We start from the raw sequence: 21,702 nt of genomic DNA on the forward strand, positions 1-21,702 counted from the left end.
AGCCTTGGCATCTAAGTGTCACACACTAGGCAGCAGCCAAGAGAACGGGAGACAGAGGCAAGGAAAGCAGCCTGCACGGTGATTTGTTGATTCAGGGGATCTGTGCCTCCTGGGCAATTATTCTTTTTTTTTTCTCTTTTTTTCCCCCCAGTTTTACTGAGAAATAATTGATAATAGATCACTGTAGAGGTTTAAGGCATACAGCATGATGACTTGATTTACGTATGTTATGAAATGATTACCACAGTAGGTTCAGCCAACACCCATCTTCTCGTATAACAACAATAAAAAGAAAAGGAAGAAGAAAAGAAAAAAAGGAAAGTTTTTTCCCCTTGTGATGAGAATGCTTGGGATTCATTCTCTTACTGGCTTTAGTATTATCATAGTACAGTGTTAGCTGCAGTCATCGTGCTCTACATCACATCCCTGGGACTCATTTATCTTATAACTGGAAGTTTGTATCTCTTGACCAGCTTCCTCCAGTTCCCCTTTCCCCCACCGGCTGCCTCTAGTAACCACAGATCTGATCTTTCTTTATATGAGTTCAGTTGTAGTTGCTGCTGTTTTTGATTTCACATTAGGTGAGATCATATAGTATTTGTCTTTTTCTGTCTAACTTATTTCACTTAGAAGAATGCCTTCAAGTTCCATTCATATTGTTGCAAATGGTAAGATTTCCTCATTTTTTTCTGGCTGAATAATATTCCATTGTATATACACATCTCACCTTCTTTATCCACTCATCCATCCATCAGTGGATACTTGGGTTGCGTCTACGTCTTGGCTGTTATAAATCATGCTGCTGTGAACATGGGGGTGCAGATATCTTTTCTAGTGAGTGCTCTTATTTTCTTCAGATCTATTCCCAGTAGTGGAATTGCTGGATCACATAGTAGTTCTGTTTTTACCCATATTATTTTCTGTAGTGGCTGCATCAGTTTACAGTCCCATCAACAGTGCACAGAAGTTCCCTTTTCTCCACATCTGTGCCAGCATTTGTTATCTCTTGTCTTTCTGATGATGGCTATTGTAACAGGCATGAGGTAATATCTCATTGTGGTTTTAACTTGCATTTCCCTAATTAGTGATGTTGACCATCTTTTTGTGTACTTGTTGGCCTTTTGTATATTTTCTTTGAAAAAATATGTTTAGGTCTTTGCTCATTTTTAAAATTGGGTTTTTTGTTTTTTGGGTTTTTTTGTTTGTTGGTTGGTTTTGTTTTTATTATTTTTTTAAACTTTTTTTATTGAGTTATAGTTATTCTACAGTGTTGTGTCAAATTTCAGTGTAGAGCACAATTTTTCAGTTATACATGAACATACATACATTCATTGTCACATTCTCTTTCGCTGTGAGCCACCATAAGATCCTGTATATATTTCCCTGTGCTACACAGTACAATCTACTGTACTGTTTATTGTATTGTTTATCTATTCTACATTTTGAAATCCCAGTCTGTCCCTTCCCATTCCCCATCCCCCTGGCAACCACAAGTTTGTATTTACTATTAAATTGTATGAATTCTTTATATGTTTTGGATATTTAACCCCTTATCAGATACATGGTTTGCAAATATTTTTTCCCATTCTCTTCACTTTCTTGATGGTTTATTTTGCTGTGCAGCTTTTTAGTTTGATGTAGTCCTACTTGTTTAGTTTTTATTTTGTTGCTTGTGCTTTAGGTGTCATATCCAAAAAATCATTACCAACACCCATGTCATGGAGCTTTATTACTATGTTTTCTTCTAGGAGTTTCATGGTTTCAGGTCTTATAGTTTCTTTAATCCATTATGTTCAATGGATAAAAGACAATTTCTTCAATAACTGGTGCAGGTGGATAGCTCAGTGGTAGAGTGCTTGCCTAGCATTCACAAGGTCCTAGGTTCAATCCCTAGTACCTCCACTTAAAAAATAAGTAAAATAAATAAACCCAATTACTTCCTTCTCTAAAAATAAAAAAGACATTCAAATAATTGATGCATAGGTAATTGGATATTCACATGTTGTCTTGAAATCTGTCCAGAAATTTTCCATTAAAACCTTATACCCATAGATAAAGCATATTCTTTCCATTTACACCAAGAGGATCATACTGTACATACTATTTTGAACTTTTTTTTTTGCTTAATACTATCAACAATATGGTTCTTACCTCATTGAGAAGTAGCTGCTTAAAATTTCACCATATGGATGTGTCCATAGTTTATTTAAAGCATTTTTATTGATGGACATTTATATTGGTTCCTGGTTTTTGCTTTACGAAAAATGCTACAATTATAATCTAGGCCATTTAAAAAACCGTATTTCAGCTCTTGCCTTTAACTGATGATGCTTCCTTACACATAAAATTTAAAGCTTAAAGTTGTGCCGGCTATTAAAGCAGTCATTCTTATTTTATTTACCCCCTGTGTTTGTTAATGTGCATTGATTATATATTTTTTCTTTGAGACATCTTATTACCAAACACATTATCTATGTTCAGAATCATATTTCATTGTAAAATTGCATGACATTGTATTAGTAAATTGACATCTGGAGTTGGAGTTGATACTTGAAAAGCAATATTTGTTTTAAATGTTCAAGGAAACCCCCCAGCTCTGAGACCTATTTTTTTCTAAGTCTTCTGGGTCCAAATTAACTTAATTGCAATAGATGTCCAGAGTCCTGTGGAACTGTGGATCTCTCTTAACAACAGTTGAATTCCTGTAAATAATTGCTTATGTTAGCTGAGCCCTTACTCTGTGCTTGTTGGCATTATTTCAAGCACTTTTCATTGAGTTATTTAATCCTTATAATAACACACAGAGGTTGCATAATATGTCCAGAGTCACATGGTTAAGTGGCAGTGCTTTTAACCACCAGGCTACACTGCCCAGTGGATTACTCTGATTTAGTGGATAGCTTCATCAACCAGAAAAAAGTCTTTACCAAATATCAGATATAGTCAGCTTTCCGCTGTACAAGAGCCAGAGAAGAGTTTTAAAGCAGAGAAGAAAATATATTGACCCCTTGAGAGAAAATATCTTTGAGAATGTTATTTCATAACATATAACACTTGGGTGGTATTATGATCAAAACCTATCAACTCCTGAAGGATGTTTGGAGTTACTTGCTATTGCAGCATGACCCAGTCCACTCCACTCTGATTCATACAGTCATGCTTACTAAAATGCTTATTTTATAGCTAAGGAAACCAAGATCCTGAGAGATTAAGAAGCTTTATCAAAACTCTCAGCGTGGGAATCAGAGATCAGAAGCCAGTTCCTCTGATATCTGTCTGATGAGCAAATATTCCAAAGGACGACAAAACTAATTTCTGGAAAGAGAATTACATGTACTTCCAATAAAATTTGTTTTCTTTAAGGGCCTGTGTTTAGAAGGCATAAATCATGAAACTTTACCATTTGAAAAGTTCCATGGTCCTTTCCCTTTTGAGAACAAATTAAAATACAGTGATTCTTCCCATATTTTGTGAAAGTCACAATCAGTCAGAAACATGTATGTGGTTGTTAAATTTTGCCTCTGACAAGCCTACTCACATGTTTAGACAAGACTCTTAGGTGTTACTCTTGAATTTCACATACCTAAATTTTGACTGAGATGACTCTCTTAAGTCAGTTTCAAAAACCCATCAAGCAGAAAACAACAGCAAAACAAGATGTGTAAAGAAGTCACAGGGGCAAACACAGCCACACAAATATTCAATCCTCCAGAACGATTTAGAGAAGAGAAGAGATTGCGATTTACAGTTCCAAAATATCTCATCATCATCCTGGGTTGTTCCACATCTCCGGCTTCTGCATCTCCCTTTTACTAATTCTTCCCCTCAGATGCTTCACATCTCTGCTTGACCATATCTAGCCACGTGCGCCTATGTGGCTGCCATCCATTCTTCCTCTTTTCTTCCTCATTCATGTTCTTGAAGTTGCTACTCAACCATTTCACTTCTTTATCTTCCAGTCCCTTCTCTGCCAACTCTCATCCTTCCTTCCCTCCTAGGTTCCTTCCTTCCATACCTTGACCTTGAACAACATTTAATGAGCACCTGGTATATGAAAGCTATAGTACCAGATATTTGGGAGTCAGTGCAAGATTAGGCAGACATGGTCTTTGCTGTCCCAGAGCAACAGTCTAGTGGAGAATACAAACAAATACAGAGGGCATTGCCGTGCAGTGTGGTAAGTGTCCAGCTGTAGGGGAAACACTTAAGAAAAGCCCAGATTCAGGTCATCAGGGAAAGCTTCCCGGAGGAGTTGACTATTATCTGAAGACTTAAAGAATGAGGGAGGCTGGGTGAGCAAAGAAAACCCTAGAAAAACAGTAATGCTCAGAGGTGTGAAAAAGCATGTGTGATGCATTGAAAGTTGTAGAGAGAAGTTCAGTCTGCCTTTCATGAGGGATGCACCGGTGGGAGGAAAGGAGAGACTCTAAGAAGGGCCAGTGTATGCAGGGTCTCCTAGGTCATGTTAAACAGTCTGAAGCATCAGGATCTGATTTGTGTCCCAGTGAGGTCATTCTGACCATTCTGAGTGTAGAAAGGACTGAAGGTGGCCAAATGGGAATTCAGGAGAATCAGTTAGGAGGGTTTGGGCTGCCGTCCAGGAAAGAGATGTTGGCACAAGTGACGAAAGATGAAGGAGATATGCGGAGGCATTTGAAAGACAGGAATGAGGGAGAATAAGCAGAATTTGACAACTCATGAGATCAGTGGTCCTCAATGGGCTGATTTTGATCCCTGGCAGTGGAGCGGGGTGGCATTTGGCGATGTCTGGAGACATTCTGAGTAGAGGCCAGGGTGCTGGTAAACATCCTGCAGTGCACAGGACAGCCCCATGACAAAGAATTGTCGGGTCCAAAATGTCAAGAGTGCTTGGGTTGAGAAACCTGCACTAAGGGTATGTAACTGTTTTGATAATGAGGCTATGTCCAAGAGACCCTTTTCCTCCCTTTCTTTCTTTCTTTCTTTCTTTCTTTCTTTCTTTCTTTCTTTGTATAGTTGATTTACAATGTAGTATTCGTTTCTGGTGTACAGCATAGTAATTCAGTTATATATTTCTTTTCATACTCTTTTTCATTAAAGGCTATTACAAGATATTGAATATAGTTCCCCGTGCTGTACCATAGGACCTTGTTGTTTGTCTATTTTGCATATAATAGTTTATATCTCAAGGAATCATTATTCATGTAAATTGAAGGCCTAGAGGTTGGGAGAAAATCATAGAGTTTTAAGTACTAGTCTGGTAATCTTTAAGATGTTAAGAACCATTATAGAGTTTTCTGTTGTTGTACTGAATTAAAACTAGTATAAGGCTGTTGCATTTAATTCATGCTTGAAACAAATATTCTGCAATATTTTAATTAAATTTAGATTTATACAATCAGCCAGGTAGTTTATATTACCATTCTTGGTAATGTTAGTTGTAACATTGTTTCTGTACTCCAAAATCTGATATAATTATTAATCTCGAGTCCTATCTACTGTAGCATGTTGTCTGGCTTCTTAAATCTGTGGGTGGGGAAGGACCACTTTTGGGAGCCCTTTCACAGAAACCATCACATACAGTGCTCAGTATGGAGAACAAGAAGCAAGAACGGGAGTGTGGTGAACACAGAGGTGTGCCATCCAGAGGGCGTCAGCTGCAGGGTGTACGTCAGCAGACAGCCTGCAGCTGTCAGTGTCCTCAGGGTCCCCCTCAGCTGTGGAGAGCTGCCTCTCTTGAGAGCTTGCCATTCCAGGGGCACCCACATCCAGTGAGTGATGGAGGGAGGTGGGTAAGGGCCCGGCCATTTCACTAGGGACTGGCCGAGGACTGTCAGGCCTGATCACTGGGACCTCTGTCTCTGCCTAATCCTGCTTCCACCCTCTTCCTTGCACAAGGGTTATCCCTACCTATACTCTGCACATCAGACTCCGTCTCAGCATCTTCTGGGACTTAGAAATTTGCCCTCCACATGGTGCCTTTTCTCTTTCCTCTCACCAGGGCTGGCGACATAGTTGCAGGGCCCAGTGCACGATGAAAATGCAGGACCACTTGTTCAGAAGGCAAGAGAAGAAGGGCTTTTAAAAGTAGTAAAATAGGAAGCTTTTCCTTTCTTCAGTGGTCTCTCTCGGTTTTTCATGGTGTTTTTAATTTGCTATTTGTGTTGTTCTAAATAAAGAAAAATGGAAATGTTAAACCACTAGGACACATTTACTGTTCATCTTTATATTACGGGTAGTCCTGTCTTTCCTTGCCTCCTATGTCATCATTTTCAGCCTAAGTGGGGGGTTAAAGCAGAGAAGCAACAAAAGTAAGAAAGGATCTGCTAGGAATCCTTGGCCCTTTGTGTTTCTTAGAACATCATTGCCTTCCTTCTGCATTTGAAGCAAGAAAGCGTGGTCTCTCTCATACCCCTCTGCCCAGGCTCACTCAGCTGAAGGTGTAGCACACTTCCCTTGTGCTCACTCTGAGTCTTGCTGAGCTCCCACACAGCATGAGCCTACTGGAATCCTGTGCCCTGGGGCATCTCTAACACCAGGTGCAACTGGAAAAGCAAAGAGTTGCAGACAAGACGATGTGTGGATCTCCTCTGCTCAAATGCATACTCCATTGTCCCATTGGATGTCACTGACAAAACGCAAATTCAAAGATAAAATTAGTAGGAATTTTAGGACAGTGACAGCTGAGTGAAACCAAGTTTTATGCTTCTGAGTGCCAGATTCTCTGCGACTGTATGGATTGCACGCCCATAAAGCCAACCTGCCTAACACAGCCATCCTAATTGAACCTGATTCTCTTCCCTCTTCTTTAACTTCTCCATCACCCACCTTCACATCCAGCAGCAACTGGAGAGGGAAGGGAGAGTAACGTGCCGGGTTACTCTGGGCTGCTGAAGCATAGTGAGTTGGAACGTAGTCCTACCCAAAGAGACTGATCGCCTCCTATCCCATCCCCAAGCCGCACGGCCTCATTTCTTTCCCTGCTGTCACGGAGCTCTGAAAGCTTCCTGTCCTGAATTAGGAGACCAAGCTAATCTGCATGAGGTTCATTCCAAGTTGTACAGTGATACAAACTATTGCTTTTGGATCACTTATGTCTTGTTTCCTAAGTAATTAGCTCTTTTTCTTTTCTTTTCTTTTTAACGCAGGTACTGGGGGTTAAACCCAGGACCTCATGCATGTTAGGCATGTGCTCTACCACGGAGCTATGCTCTTCCCCCTAGCTATTTTTCAATATAAAAATTTGTCTCTGACTCCATCTCTGTCTCTGTGTACAACCCCCCATATATATGTATATACATACACACATATATTTCTGATTGTATAAGAAATCATATGCACTATAAAATAATTCAAAATGCATAATAAAGACAAAAAAGAAATACTTTATAACCCTACTATGCACATATATTGACTGGATACATTTTGGTTTATATGTTTTCAGGCTTTTTCTATTTACCTGAACTATGTTTTTATGAAAATAAACCATTATTTTACTTAACATTGTATTGTGAATTTATTTGGAAATCAATACATACAAATCAAATCATAATTTTTAATACCTAATAATATTTCATCTTATTGATATGCTATAAACTACTTAACCAGCCCTTTATTGACGGACAAATAGGTTGGTTACAATATTTAGCTATTGTAAGTAGTTCTCCAGAATATGCCTTTTTATGTGTATGTATTATTATATCATCATTTGTTTATTAACTTTCGTTAAAACCTAGAAGTGAAATTGCTGGGTGGTGTATAACTTTTTACTATCAAATCATAACTTATATAACAACCTCTTAGAAGTTAGAGATATTACCGAAATATTAGGCTGAGTAAGAATCCATGATTTTGACCTGTGGTCTTTTCCATGAGACCTTCCTTAGAGCAGCCACCTTCACAGCCACTTGGCTTCAGCAGCCCCTCTATTGGATGAACACTTGTTCTTCTTATCCCTTAGGACGTCCCAGTGGTTAGCTTCTGATTTCCCACTTCCTGTGGTCCAGCAGCGTACCACTGAAAACCAGTGGAAACCTATGGAGATGGGAACAGCTGATTGAACCAAAACTTGAAGCTCTGGTTCAAATCCATGTTCGTTCATTTTTGTTGTATAAAATGCTTCACTGTATTTTTCAGATGTATTTCAATTTTTTTTGTGGAGTTCCAGACATACTTCTCTCAGGATTATGCACAGACAGCATGGATCCATTCCATTGTAGACTGTGTGACCATGCTCTGTGGTGAGTATTACTTACCAAAGATAGACAATTACTGGCTACCCTTGAACTGTACATGCCAATGATCTTCCACTACCTTTGATTACCAGTTTTTCTGAGTAGAAGGGTTATGGTAAAAATTGTCTAAAATGATATGAAAAGAAAAGTAGGATCCTGTCTATTGCCAGACGCAACCGGACGTGCTTTTGGAATGAATGTTCTTGGCTGACATCAGAGGGACCAGTTAGCGAATACAGACAAATAGACATATACCATTTGGTTCTTCCATGTAGAGTAGGGTGCTGGGCATCATAGGACTTGTCCTGATTTTGGAAGCAGTTAACCGTCAGTATATGCTTGCTTTCTTCCTAATGCTGTGCCCCCTCATTCTCCAGTCATGTAAACAGTCATCGGAAGGCACTCTGAGCCATTTCTATGTGATCTCCTTGCATGAGTGCCAGCAGTATGCGCATCATGTCTCAAGTCTTATTTTCACTCTCTTCCCTTCCCAGAGGGTTCAAAATTTGGCTCATGGAGTTCATTTTTCATGCATTAATCTTCATTCTTAGAGAAGTATTGGGGAAGGATAGGATGGTGCAGTCATGAGATAAGCACATTCACCATGGCTGTAATTTCATTCCAGAAACCTCAAAGGTGCTGTGTTCTCAGAATTCACAGACTTTCTCATTCCATCTGGATAGTAAAGGAAAACTAACCTTGAGATTTTTCTTTTTCTAAATTTCCAACCAAAGTTATTAAATTAGTGTCTTACAGATTTTCTGAGGTTGGGTAAAACTGGAATGATCTATTTGTAGGCTCAACCCATTTAATCCTTTCATTTAGATGAATCCTGAGTGTTTTAGACAACTATTGTCTGTTCAGGCCATGTCTTGGTGGCAAAAGAGAAATACTATACTATTTAGTAACTCATAAATAATCTCATCTATTCCATTTTAGGAACTGATTCGTATTTATTTTTTGGAAAAACATGTATATAATCAGGAATCAGTTGAATTGTGCAGAAATGTATTTCCTTGGTTGGGAGGAATTTAAGTGCAATTCTAGGACTAAAAGCATGTTTCATAAGATGGTTAAATTAACTCTACTGATAATGCTGGAAGGTTTTAAGGGATCAAAAAAATCATATCTTTAGATTTTCTGGCCTTTTTTTTTTAACTGTTAAGACAATCCCTTGGTTTTCAGGGTCAGATGGTTAGTCACAGCCTTTGCACCAGCACGTCAAGACAGCCATGTTTATCTTTCGCAGAGAATACAGGTGACTCATTTCTCTCACTGTTATCCCTTGAACAATATTTATAATCCCCCAAAGAGGAATAAATGGCCTTCAGTGACCAGTATGGTCACAAGGACCATGTAAGGCACTGAGCTAAGGCAGGGCCATGTTAGATGCAGTGTATCTAAATTCTTTCCACAGCCTCCAGGCCCCTTGTACCTAATGGCCGTGTATTCACTTGCTCATCTGGCAACATCAGTTGAGTTCAGAATATGGACAAGAAGCTGCACGATCACATCCAGGACACCCCTTGGGGCCGTATCTGCCCTGTGATAAACAGAGAAGTGAACGCTTTTCATTGAATTTGGTGTCCATTTTGTCACTTTCCAGTAACCATAGCAGCAGTGGCCTGGAGAATTGGATATATTTTCAGGAGATTTGCTCATTCCTGTTCTCCAGAGGTTGTAGATACAGCCAGTCACTGTTCTGACTAGACAGGGGATATTAGGCTGATGATACCGTGTACATTTGAGTCAGGTTCCAATTTTAATTTGATCAGTATAAAAATTATGCTCCACAGAAACCCAGAGAACGACTCTTCTGTTCTTGTTACTAGGAGTACTGGTGTCAGCACCAATTGTTCTTTGGAAAGAAATCACGTGCTTTCCCCACCCATTACCTCTGCCATCGTTCTGGGAGACCTAGAGAGCCAGAGTAACAGGGTGAAATAACCCTGCACTCGGTGCCAGGTCCCCTGAGCTCTGTACTTCTTGGTGATCTTGGGTATGTCGTATTCCTCTGAACTTCAGTTTCCTTTTGGCCTCTTTCAGCTTTAATATTCTATAAGCCTGGAAGTTGGCAAAATTCTGACACATTGTTGAACCACAAATAGAGTGAGGCCAACCAAAATGTCACCATGGCATTTCCTAGATTTTCTGACCTTTGATTTCTCACCACAGAGTTTCCCAAAGCCCAAAAGCAGTGCCAGATTGTGGAATTTGTCTACGATCTCTCTCCCTGACCTATTCCTGTATCACACTGTTGGCCACACAGTGTTGCCCAAATTTTGAATATCTGTGTCTGCAGTGCCTTGATGCAACCAGTTACTCTTAAAGAGGAGCATGCAACTCCGGAACCACGTCTGCAGAGGGTGCAGAATGTGCCCTTCTCCACCACTTAACTGTCATGATTATTGCTCATGGTGTATGATCAACACTATGTGAACCATAGAAGGCACATTGCTGTACAAGTGTCATGTGGTTCAAATAAGCAGTTAATTCACTGTTTAAGAAGCACTCTATAGCTCTGGGACTGGGACCGTCGTAGACTGGAGGAGTGCAATGAGAACAGAAATGCATGTCAGCAGGCATGGTCCTAGTGCCAGCTTGGCTGCTTACTCTCCGTGTGAGTGACCGTGGGCAAGTCTTGTTCCCTCTCGGTTTCCAAATCTGTGGGACGGGTGGGGCGGGCTCAGTGCTTTAAAGGATGGCTCGTTCTCTGCACAGCACCACAGCCTTTCCACAGTGCCCCCAAGGCCTTTCTGTTGAACCTATTTATTATTGTTTTTGAAGCTCCACTTGGGAGTGTGGTCAGTAACCACTTATCCTGTCAAGTGGGAATCATGCTGGGTGGCTTGCTTGCGTCTACTGGTCTCATCCTGGGCTCATTTGCCACCAGTCTGAAGCATCTCTACCTCACTCTGGGAGTTCTTACAGGTAAGGGCGCTTCGTACCACTCGTCTCACCCCACCCTAGTCGGGGCGGTCAAGCACCTCCCACAGAGCTGCAATCATAAAACATTCATTTCGTTAGATGCATCATTTAGCCAAATGTCTGCCTACCTAGCGGTTAAACAAAAGGGCTGGGAATGCAACTGACTATATACTGTCATGAAAATGTGTCACCACTTAAATTCAGCCACATGACAAAAGTGACTGCTGCCTTTCCCTTTGGCAGCAGTGTATGACTGAGATTCTTTGCTTCAGGCAACAAGATGTTAGCCAGGGCAACATGCATTTTTCAGCAATGATCATTCTCCCAACATCTTTGTGCCAAGACTTTGAAATACTATCTGTGGTTGACCTGAACTGCCCCAATTTTATAGTGAATATCATTGTCCAATAAATGGGGTGGGGGGGCTACAATGTGAAAAGGAAAGCCCCTTGGGAATATTCTCTTTCAATGTTATGGAAGTAGACTTTAGAGAATGAAGTCCATAGAAAGAGAAGCAGCCTTTGTGCACTCCAGAGATCACACTGAAGGGGACTGCACAGGGTGAAGGTGGGCTCGGTTGGTGGGACTAGAGTAGCAGTTTGCCCCGTCCCTCGGGGTGAGTGGCACCGGCTCTTGTCTGGGCTCTCTGTCGTGGGATGGGGTGGCCTGATCAGGCCAACAAAGGATATAATCTCATGGTGAGGTTGTAACTCTACCTCTATCAGGTGAAAAAGGTATCTGTCCCCTGTCACCCAAAGGGCCTGACTGCTAGGGTGTCCCATCATCCCAGTTTACCAGGAACTGTCCTGGTCTTGGTGCTGAAAGTCTCGCATCAGGGAGACCCCTCAGCCCAGGCAAACTGCGATCTTTGTTCACCCTGCACTGCAGGGGGGGAGCAGGGACTGATGGTAGTTCTCCTTTTCCTTCCTTGACGTTGAAATTCCAGGTTTAAAGCCCTTCAGACTTGCTTGACTTAAAAGGAATAGAAGTGGAAAACCTTTAAGAGCCTTTCTGCTGACTTTAAGGGATATTTTCAGATAGCTACATGTACATGCTATGTTCATGTATGAAATTGGCATGACATTTCCTAATGTGAAATTACTCTGGAACTTTCATGGGGTCACATATGCTGTTGAAACCCAAATTCCAGAGTGGTCCAGATGATCAGAGTTGTGTCTTCATAGGCAGTGAAAAGTTGAAGTAATTCTCTGGATAATTTGAGTATTATTAAATTACCCGGAGATAATTGATTAAAATTAATTTTAATTTATTTTAAAAAAGGTGTCGGTGGAGAGAATAAGTTTCTTAATTAACTCAGCGTTATCCTGATTTTCTATTTAATTCTAACTTAATTTAAATTTAGTTTGTCTAATAGTTTTTAAATTCTTCATTTCACTTTAGTCATAATCCCTTAAGGCTTTTCTTCCCAAGAAGAAAATTGTACGTAGGTTATACTTTCCAAATTGTGGATAGCTTGTGTGGGGAGACTTATTTTCAGCTTGGTGTAGTAAACAGTTTTAAAAGCGTTTATTTGAAAGTCAGATGCTCTTTAATCCAAAGAGTATTATTCTGAGAAATGTTCTTTCGCTGGCTGTTCATGGTGTAGCACCGGCGCTCAGAGATGTTACCAGAACTCTCTTTATCCCCAGGTCTTGGATTTGCACTCTGTTACTCTCCAGCCATTGCCATGGTTGGCAAGTATTTCAGCAGACGGAAGGCCCTGGCTTATGGAATCTCCATGTCAGGAAGCGGCATTGGCATCTTCATCCTGGCTCCTGTGGTCCAGCTCCTTATTGAACAGTTTTCCTGGAGGGGAGCATTACTCATCCTTGGAGGCTTCGTTTTGAATCTCTGTGTCTGCGGTGCCTTGATGCGGCCAATTACTCTTAAAGAGGACCGTACGACTCCAGAGCAGAAGCATGTCTGTAGAACTCAGACACAAGACTTTAAGCGGGGGTCTTCCTACTCGACTTTGACTAAAGAATGGGTGCAGACCTGCCTCTGTGGCTCGTTGCAGCAGGAATACAGTTTTTTACTGATGTCAGACTTTGTTGTGTTAGGCATCTCTGTTCTGTTTATGGCTTACGGCTGCAGCCCTCTCTTTGTGCACTTGGTGCCTTATGCTTTGAGTGTTGGAGTGAGTCACCAGCAAGCTGCTTTTCTTATGTCCATTCTTGGGGTGATTGACATTGTTGGCAATATCACCTTCGGATGGCTAACCGACAGAAGGTAAAATCCTTGAGATCACCATTGGTTTCCCAGCAGAGGCTTTAAGCTTTGAGTTCCCCCTCATCACCTGACCCTCTAGAATACCTAGATCTGAATAATGTTACCAGATTTTCAATATCTGAAGGCTACTCCCTTTTATTATTTTCAGAAGAACATTTTTTGTAAAGGGACAGACAGTAAACATTTTTGGCTTGTGGGTCACATGATTACAACTGCCCAGCTCTGTTGTAGCACAAAAGCAGCTACAGACAATATGGAAACCAAAGAGAGTGGCCATGCTTCAGTAAGACTTTATTTAACAACACTGAGATTTTGTTTTCTCATAATTTTTACATGTCACAAAATTTTATTCTTTTGATTTTTTTCCCAGCCGTTCAAAAATGGGGAAAACCGTTCTTATTTCACAGTTCCAAAAAACAGGTGGCGGGCCAGATTTGGCCATAGTTTGCTGGCACCTGTTCTAGATGGTTCAGGATGGTGGGTATGTCTAAATTTCAGAAGCCTAGGGTAACTGACTGTGAGTTCTAGTGACAAATTTAATTCCATCCTAAGTCAAGTCAGTCCACTGGTAAGGACTTCTGGCTGGGTACTATGGTTTTAGTTTCTTTTAAACCACCCCAGAGACTGGCTGGCAATAGAGAGGAACAGAATCCCGTCCAGGCAGGAGGATCAGGTGAATAATAACACGGTATCTGTAGCCTCGTGTTTATGTTTGACGGTGCAAATAGCAGATACTTTCATTATCGTCGTAGGGTTAGAAACCAAAGTTGTAGGAAATCTATTAAGTAGTTTATTCAGCTAATGCTCATCTGTTTGGATTGAAGAGAGCAGGCTACGCATATCTCCTAAGTGATGGAGTCCTCACACTTGAGCTGTGACCCGGGAGAGCTGGTGTCACGTGGCTTCTCACTCGTTATGTCTTTGGGAACTAAGCAGGCTCCAACTGCCATTCTCCGGTATTAGGAATATAGTTTTAGGATTAAATCCACATTTTTAATGGTTAAGGAAGCAGGGGAGAGCAAAGGGTATGTATCTTTACAATCAAATAACTCAACAAGAAGCAGCCTGGCGTAGGTCTGAGAGAGGAATCTCTAGTCTGAGATATACAAGACCTAAGTTCTTGTGCTGGCTCTGCCCCTTATTGTCCCTGTGACCTAGAGAAGATCACCTAACCGTCAGATCCTCAAGGGTCTTCATCTGTAAAATGCGCCAGTTCAATATTTGCCTTGTTAACCTTATAGCATTTTGTGAGGCTCAGATGAGATTGTGGGTGGAAAAACATTTGTAAAGCATAAACTACTGCTGCTGATATCATACAGAATCTTTAAAATGATTGGTATCATAGACAGATTTGGATCTACAAGGGAAAAAATGTTCTTGGAATTACCACTGGGGAGGTCTTGAAATAAGACTTAGTCCTAGGGCAAGACCTTCATAATCTCTGGTAAATCATTTTCATGTCTTTATATCATGGCTTTGCTTTGTATAACCTACTTGGGTTACTGAGCATAGATGATGTGCCAGATACCAATGGATAACATATCTGAAAGCACCTAATATGGTAGACTTCTAGGAAATATTAGTCTCCAGATACTCTTCAAGTTATGTCACAACTATCCATAGAGTAACCCTGTGAGCCAGGTGACTTTTCCATTTTACAGCTAAAGGAATTAAGGTTAGAGTTAGGCAGTTAGTAGGTGGCAGAACTGGATTCAAACTTCCATCTTTCTAACCTTAGAGCATGTATGATTTCCTGCCATACCATGCTTCTTGGGAACATGAATTCTTGCACTTGTATATTCCAGATAAAGCTAGGAAGACAGTGTGTGTAACACACAACAGGGAAGCCATCCCTGTAAATGACTGCAGTGCTTACTGCTGCATGGCCTTGCTTCTGAAGCTTTTTGATGGAACCTGTGCATCCTCCACTCATTCTTGGTCTTCAAATCCACAGGTGTCTGAAGGATTACCAGTACGTTTGCTACCTCTTTGCCGTGGGACTAGACGGGCTCTGCTATCTCTGCCTCCCAATGCTTCAGAGATTCCCCCTGCTCGTGCCTTTCTCGTGTACCTTTGGCTACTTTGATGGTGCCTACGTGACTTTGATACCAGTAGTGACTGCAGAAATAGTGGGGACCACCTCTCTGTCATCGGCGCTCGGTGTGGTGTACTTCCTTCACGCGGTGCCGTACTTGGTGAGCCCACCCATCGCAGGTAAGTTTCCAGAGAGAACCTCAGTCTCCTCTTCTCTTTGTCATACTGAGGTAGAAACAGTGAACTCACACCCAGACCATGAGGATTGGAAGTAAGTTGGGAAGAGAGAAAGAAAAAGGGATGCAAGAGCCGCCAGAGACATTATAGTCTCGCCTGTATCCTTGTTTTACAATCTTCTTCCAACTAAGTGGGGGGAACCTTAGCCTACTTGGAAAGAAAAGGTCCCAAATTAGAGTCTTGATTCCATTCCACACTAATGATGGGACCAATGGAATGGAGCGGCTGTTCAGACTCATAAATAAGTAAGTTGGGCACATTCGGAGGAAGGTCTGGCGGGAATACAGGATTCCAGTAGGGGGCAGGAGGCGGTGAGGCTGGCGCTGAGGCTGAAATGGTGATGTGTGGGTGTCATGGTGGAGTGTCTCGAGTGCCAGCCAGAGATGCCGGGGCCCTGTATTCTTCAGAGACTATGGGTAGTAGTACAGTTTTTGTGCAAAGGGATAATATGGCAAAGAGTATATTTTAGAAAATGTGATCTAGCAATTTAGGGGGAAAGCAGCCAGGATTTCACTCTAATAGCTCAAGATCCAACTGATAAAGGCCTGACCTAGGGCTGCTGCGGCAGAAATGGGAATGAGCTCTGGGGGCGAGGAAGAAATTTGGGGGAAAAAAAAATCAACTGATTTTAGCATGTGGGGATGAGGGAAGGAAAGAAGTCATGATAACTTAGGAAAGAATAGTATGGCAGAAAGAAATAAGGAACTTGTAGTAAGTAGCTTTGCCAGAAAAATAATAAATTTGCTTAGACATATTCAGATATCTGAAATACCCAATAAAATGCTCAATGGTGCTGTTTAAGGATGAAATCTGAGCCTTAGAGGGAGGCCAGATTTGGATATACAGATTTGGGAATCATAAGACAGAGCATATAGACTGTTTTGTAAACTGTAAAATGCCATAGAAATTCAAAACAGGATTAAGCAAGTAATTCAACAAACGTTTATTGCTTGTGTACACCAGCACTGTGCTTGGCACTGTCTGTATAGCAGCAAACAGGTCAGAACCTGTTCCTCCGTCCTGGAATGTGTGGTCTAGGCCAGCGTTCCTCAGAAAGAGGTCTTGGGACTACCTGCATCAGAATCCCCTGGGCCCTTGTTAGGATGCACATTCCCTGACCCTCCCGCTGGGAACTGAACCTTTGGGGGTAAGTTCCAGGAGTCTACATCCTCAGCCAGTTTCCTTGTGATGAGATGGTACCCTGAAGATGAGACTAATTGGTGCAGATTATTCCCTGCCTAAATTAAAACCGAGAGTGAAGAAGGTCTCTGAAGGCAGGTAAAAGAGAAATGAGCCAAGCATTTGCCTAGAAAGGAGGAAGGAAGGGAATTTTTTTTAAACATTTTTTTTATTGAGTTATAATCGTTTTACAATGTTGTGTCAAATTCCAATGTAGAGCACAGTTTTTCAAGGAAGGGAATTTTTTGAAGAAGGCAGGATTTCTGCTTTAGCTGCTTTGTGAATAGACAGTTCAGGGTTATTTCTAAACCCCAACGATGTTAAAGCAGCACATTAGGGGAAACTGTGGCCGCTTGATGGCTGCAGATGAAAATTTCCCTAGCAGTTTAAACTCCATGATATAGGACTAAGTTTAGTGCTTCATTTTTGGCAAATGCCCTGCAAATGCTCCCACATCCTCCCTCCATAGCCAATTTACGTATTTACCAACCTTTAGGAACAGTGTAATTCTGTTAAAAAAGGCATAGGACATAAATTGCAATTCCTGGATCTTTTTTTCAAACCATGGTCTTCATTTGGCAAATCAGACATTATGCTCATTGCCAGGTTTTAGAGGATTCGTGTGTGAGTTCCTATTGCAGTACTTCTCTTATTTAATTACCTTTAAGATGACAACTCTCAACTCAGTCTCTTCTGTTTGCTGCTATAGAAATTCACAAGTCAATCATATGGTAACTAAAATATTTGAGAGTAGTTTGGGTTGCAGGAAACTTTGTGGGGCTTCTAACGATTTTTGCATGCTGTTTTTGACTAATGGATTTGAAGTGGGTGAGAGGAGAAATCATATATTTCTGTGGTGGATTTTCTTGGCATGTAAGTAAAGTTTGGAGGAATTAAAAAAAAAAACCTTTTTAATCACAAAATAATTTCCTGCCAGGGTCTAATCTTATCCCACTGATTCTCTGATCATTGTGGCCTTTATTTTGCGTATCACATGTCCTGGTTCTCCTCAAAATTTAGAGCTGGAATAGATATGGTGGTTAACTTGTTGCAATGAGACATAAAGAAAAAAAAAAGCTGTGATTACAGACCTATGACTTCTGAAGTTCGCATTTGAAAGTGCTAAGATGGCCCAAAGACCTAATTTTCAAACTGGATGGGGTACAATGACTGGATCTAATAGAAAATTTGGATTCTGCTTTCACCAGAGAATGTGATGTTACTCAAGACAGATGTTATATGGGGGCTGGGAATACTTGCAGCATTCTGTGCAATTATATTCTCTCTAGATAAATAAATAATCCCAACATAAGTAATTCGAATTATGTTCTTCTACCATATTTCATAGGATTAATGATAATAACTACATTTATTGTGTAAGTACTAGGAATATGACACTCTTCCAAGCACTTTCCATAACAGCAACAATCTATTTTAGAAGTTTCCCTCACAAAATAGAATGCATTGTTCAGTTGCTGCACAATATTTTTAGGAGATCTACTTTTTATGTCAAAATTATAGTGGTGGTGCTAGCAATATATCATTATTATCCTTGCAAATTATTAGATTTGAGAGTGGGTAAATAATTGAATTTTCAACTCACCAATGCCGTTTTGCTGTTGCTCGTTACAGGCTGGCTTGTAGATACGACTGGCAGCTACACTGCAGCGTTTCTTCTCTGTGGATTTTCAATGATATTTAGCTCTGTGTTGCTGGGCTTTGCTAGACTTGTAAAGAAGATGAAAAAAAACCAGCTGCGTTTCCTTGCCAAAGAATCTGATCCCAAGCTGCAGCTGTGGACCAATGGCTCGGTGGCTTATTCTGTAGCACGAGAACTAGATCAGAAGGACAGGGAATCTGTGGCGATAGCAGTGCCTGGCTACAGCTCCACATGACCAACGGCCTTGAGCCGGGGAATCTTCAGGCCTGAGATAGGTGGGACCACTGGGTTATCTGTGTTTCTAAAGCGTTTTATTTTGGCAGAATCATTACCTTCCAAGGAAATGAAATCGTTCTACTAATACATTTATAGAGGAAAGTAGCAAGTAACAAAGCAAGCTGGACGGGCTCAGCGTTTCCTCCCGTGGGATTCGTACTCACAAGTAAACTCACGTCTTTTGAGCAAGGAGCAACACTTTGTGGAGAATGTTAGGACCTAGCAGATATAATTAGCTATAAATTGGGATAATTTCAAGGCGCAACCAAAGCAGATGACACTGGGAACAGCTTTGTTTCAAACTCTCTGCCCGTCCATCCAAGGTCCTCAGTTAGAAGGTAAACAGACGTTGACACTTAATGTTTCTTACTCTATGCTGTTTGGAGCAGGGGTTCTGTATTAATCATTGCCTTTTGAAGGATCTAAAGTATTCTTCAAAACCCTGTCTAAAATCCTAGTGAGAAACTCTACCGTGAAGAAGGTTTGACATCCTCACGTTTCCCCACCACTGAAGGCTCTTCTCCCAAGAGTGAGGCACGTACCTCTGACCAGGTGCTCACCTCTGTTAGTTACTATGACGTAGAACACTTAACTCAAAGTTTAGCAGAACACGCAAGACACTAGAGCGATTTCTAAATTTTACCTGAAATGTTAACATCAACACTGCCCCCTTTTTTCCCCCTTAGGAATAAGGCATTTATTTGAACTGTAGACCATTTCTGTTAGGAACAGAAAAATGTTGGCAGCATTCCAACTGGACAGGAATTGAATGCTTGAATCAGCAGGTCTCTGGTGAGAGTTTTCTTTTCAGATCAGACACTTAGGTTCATCATTACCCGAAATGGGACTTGGGAGTTTTGCCTGAAAAATATTATTCTAGAGATCTTCTAAAGGTGAGATTCCTTTCTCCCTGTGTTGGTTTTTGTTCCAGTGTCCACTGCTCTTCATCTCTTTATGGATAATCGTTAGAAACCTGGAGGACCTTTTCAGCTGGATGGGAAGGCCTCAGGGGTTGACTCCAGCATCACAAATGATAGCTTTGCCCAGGGGAGAGGGAGGACAAAGTTATGCAGGCTAGTGGTGTGATGTTTTACAGTTTATGGAACTCTTTCACATACCTTCACCCATTGGATTAGAATAGCTTACTCGTTCCCAAGTACTCTGCTTTCCTATGGTTTGGGGTAAAGCCTTCAGACTGAAGAGGGAGGGCGTGGGGAGGGAAGAGAAAGGCTACATTCCCCTAGCCTGTCTCATCCACATAAAATCCTCTGAATTATAATCCTGAATCCTAAATCAGGTTGCACTTGTAAATAGGGGCAAGTTATACAATTGAAAGGGGATTTTTAATTATTCAAAAATTTAAGACCTGAACCTCAAGGAACTATTTTGATCCAGAAGACAATTTAACTGAGGCATCATTGTCTCCCAAGAGGCCTCACAAATGCTCTGCCAGGGGTACCAAAAGAAAAAAACACAGCTAAGGGGAAGATCCTGGGTTCTCTAAGCATGTTCAGCAAGAGTCTTTGCCTATAACTGGATTATTTTTAAAAATTACATATTAATACATTGCTTTTAGAATGAAAGACTGACTTGATTCGATGGGAGAAGACTAAAACTTCATAGGTGTTTTCCAAAGAGAGATTTGAACGTTACTTGTTATCTTTATACTTTTTGGATTTAGTTGTGAAACCACGTACTTTGTCGTTTGCAAGTCAAAACCAGTATTTGGAAAATTAAAGGGTCAAGTTAAAGTGAAGTCATATGTGTTTGGAACAGAGCTTTACACTAAATGTCATTTCTTGAATCTTCAAACCTAAAGATTTTTTTCGAAATATAAATGGTTATAAATATTCTTCTACATATTTTTCCTAGTGATGATCACAGCAAAATTTTGTTTATCTGTTTCTGCGATATAATTTCTCTAAAGTATTATAAAGTATTCATGAAAAATGAGCATGGAGATCAGAGCTTTTAAAAATTTGTATAAAATATTTGGGATATTCTGACTTTATACATGCATAAATTTGTATTTTACTTTTCTTTTTGGAGCAGCATTTTCAGAAAACCAGTAAGGAAAATGTAGATCTTAGAGATTACCATTGTTGTTGACACAAAATTTTACTGTTATGTTTCATGTGCCTATACTGTTTATTTCAAAAAGGAGAGATTCATGGGCATGATGTATTTTGTGGGATCAAGAACAAAATTGTGGTGGATGATTCTACACCTTAAGTATTTCTTTGTAACACTGCAAGCTCTACTTTGAAACTGTCTGAGTAGAAAAACAAAAGAAATATCTAAATACACTGTACCTACCATTTGGCCTTTTTTTCAGATTGTGATTTCACTAATAGATCAGATATTTATGATAATATTTTCTTATTTCAAAAGCATAATAAAAACGAGTTTCTAGTCATGTTTGGAAAAACATTTTTCCCCTGCACAAGGAATTTGGATAAATTATGAGTGGGCCTGTCTGGATCACGCTAAGATGTAGCTGGCATATAAAGATGTGGTAAGCAGTCAAATAATTTACAAAAACCCAAACCATTTACTGAGTACTTCCAATGTGTTAGCTACTGTTTTAAGCACTTCCTATGCATTATCTTATTTAATACCCATAATAATTTATATTATCACCATTTAATAGATGTAGAAACTGAGGCATCAGGTCCCACAGGTAGCCAGTGCACTCCAGGGCCTCTAGTGAATTCCTGCAAAAGTCAGGAGCTGTCTCATGCTGGAGCCTGCGCCTCCCCTTTGTGCCTACTCAGATCATCTGCTCGTGTAAGTTCAAGAGGCCCTCCCTTGGGCAGATAAAATCCTTTGGATTATGCTTCAGAATTCCAACTAGTATAGATGGAAATTTCCAAGAGTTTTCCCAGGACTCTGATTCTATCAAGACCACTACTTCCAGGCTAAATGGTTTAATTTGCTGTCTTTTGA

At 40.6% G+C, this 21,702-nt stretch overlaps 1 protein-coding gene across 6 annotated transcripts in view; it reads left to right on the plus strand.

The window, feature by feature from the left end:
- Nucleotides 1-21,702, plus strand: part of SLC16A12 (solute carrier family 16 member 12) — a 90,674-nt gene that overhangs the window by 61,307 nt on the left and 7,665 nt on the right. For 5 of the 6 annotated variants that reach the window (XM_074373991.1, XM_074373992.1, XM_010971236.3 and 2 more), the window contains exons 3-7: nucleotides 8,116-8,219; nucleotides 11,001-11,144; nucleotides 12,791-13,370; nucleotides 15,325-15,584; nucleotides 18,453-21,172. In XM_074373991.1, the coding sequence (XP_074230092.1) occupies nucleotides 8,116-8,219; nucleotides 11,001-11,144; nucleotides 12,791-13,370; nucleotides 15,325-15,584; nucleotides 18,453-18,715 (1,351 nt within the window). In that variant the 3' untranslated portion in view covers nucleotides 18,716-21,172. Of the gene's footprint in view, nucleotides 1-8,115; nucleotides 8,220-11,000; nucleotides 11,145-12,790; nucleotides 13,371-15,324; nucleotides 15,585-18,452; nucleotides 21,173-21,702 lie in introns of those variants that run through there. The other variant, XM_074373994.1, reaches the window with a different exon arrangement.

The sequence above is a fragment of the Camelus bactrianus genome, chromosome 11 (assembly GCF_048773025.1).
Source record: "Camelus bactrianus isolate YW-2024 breed Bactrian camel chromosome 11, ASM4877302v1, whole genome shotgun sequence".
Classification (NCBI taxonomy): Eukaryota; Metazoa; Chordata; class Mammalia; order Artiodactyla; family Camelidae; genus Camelus; species Camelus bactrianus.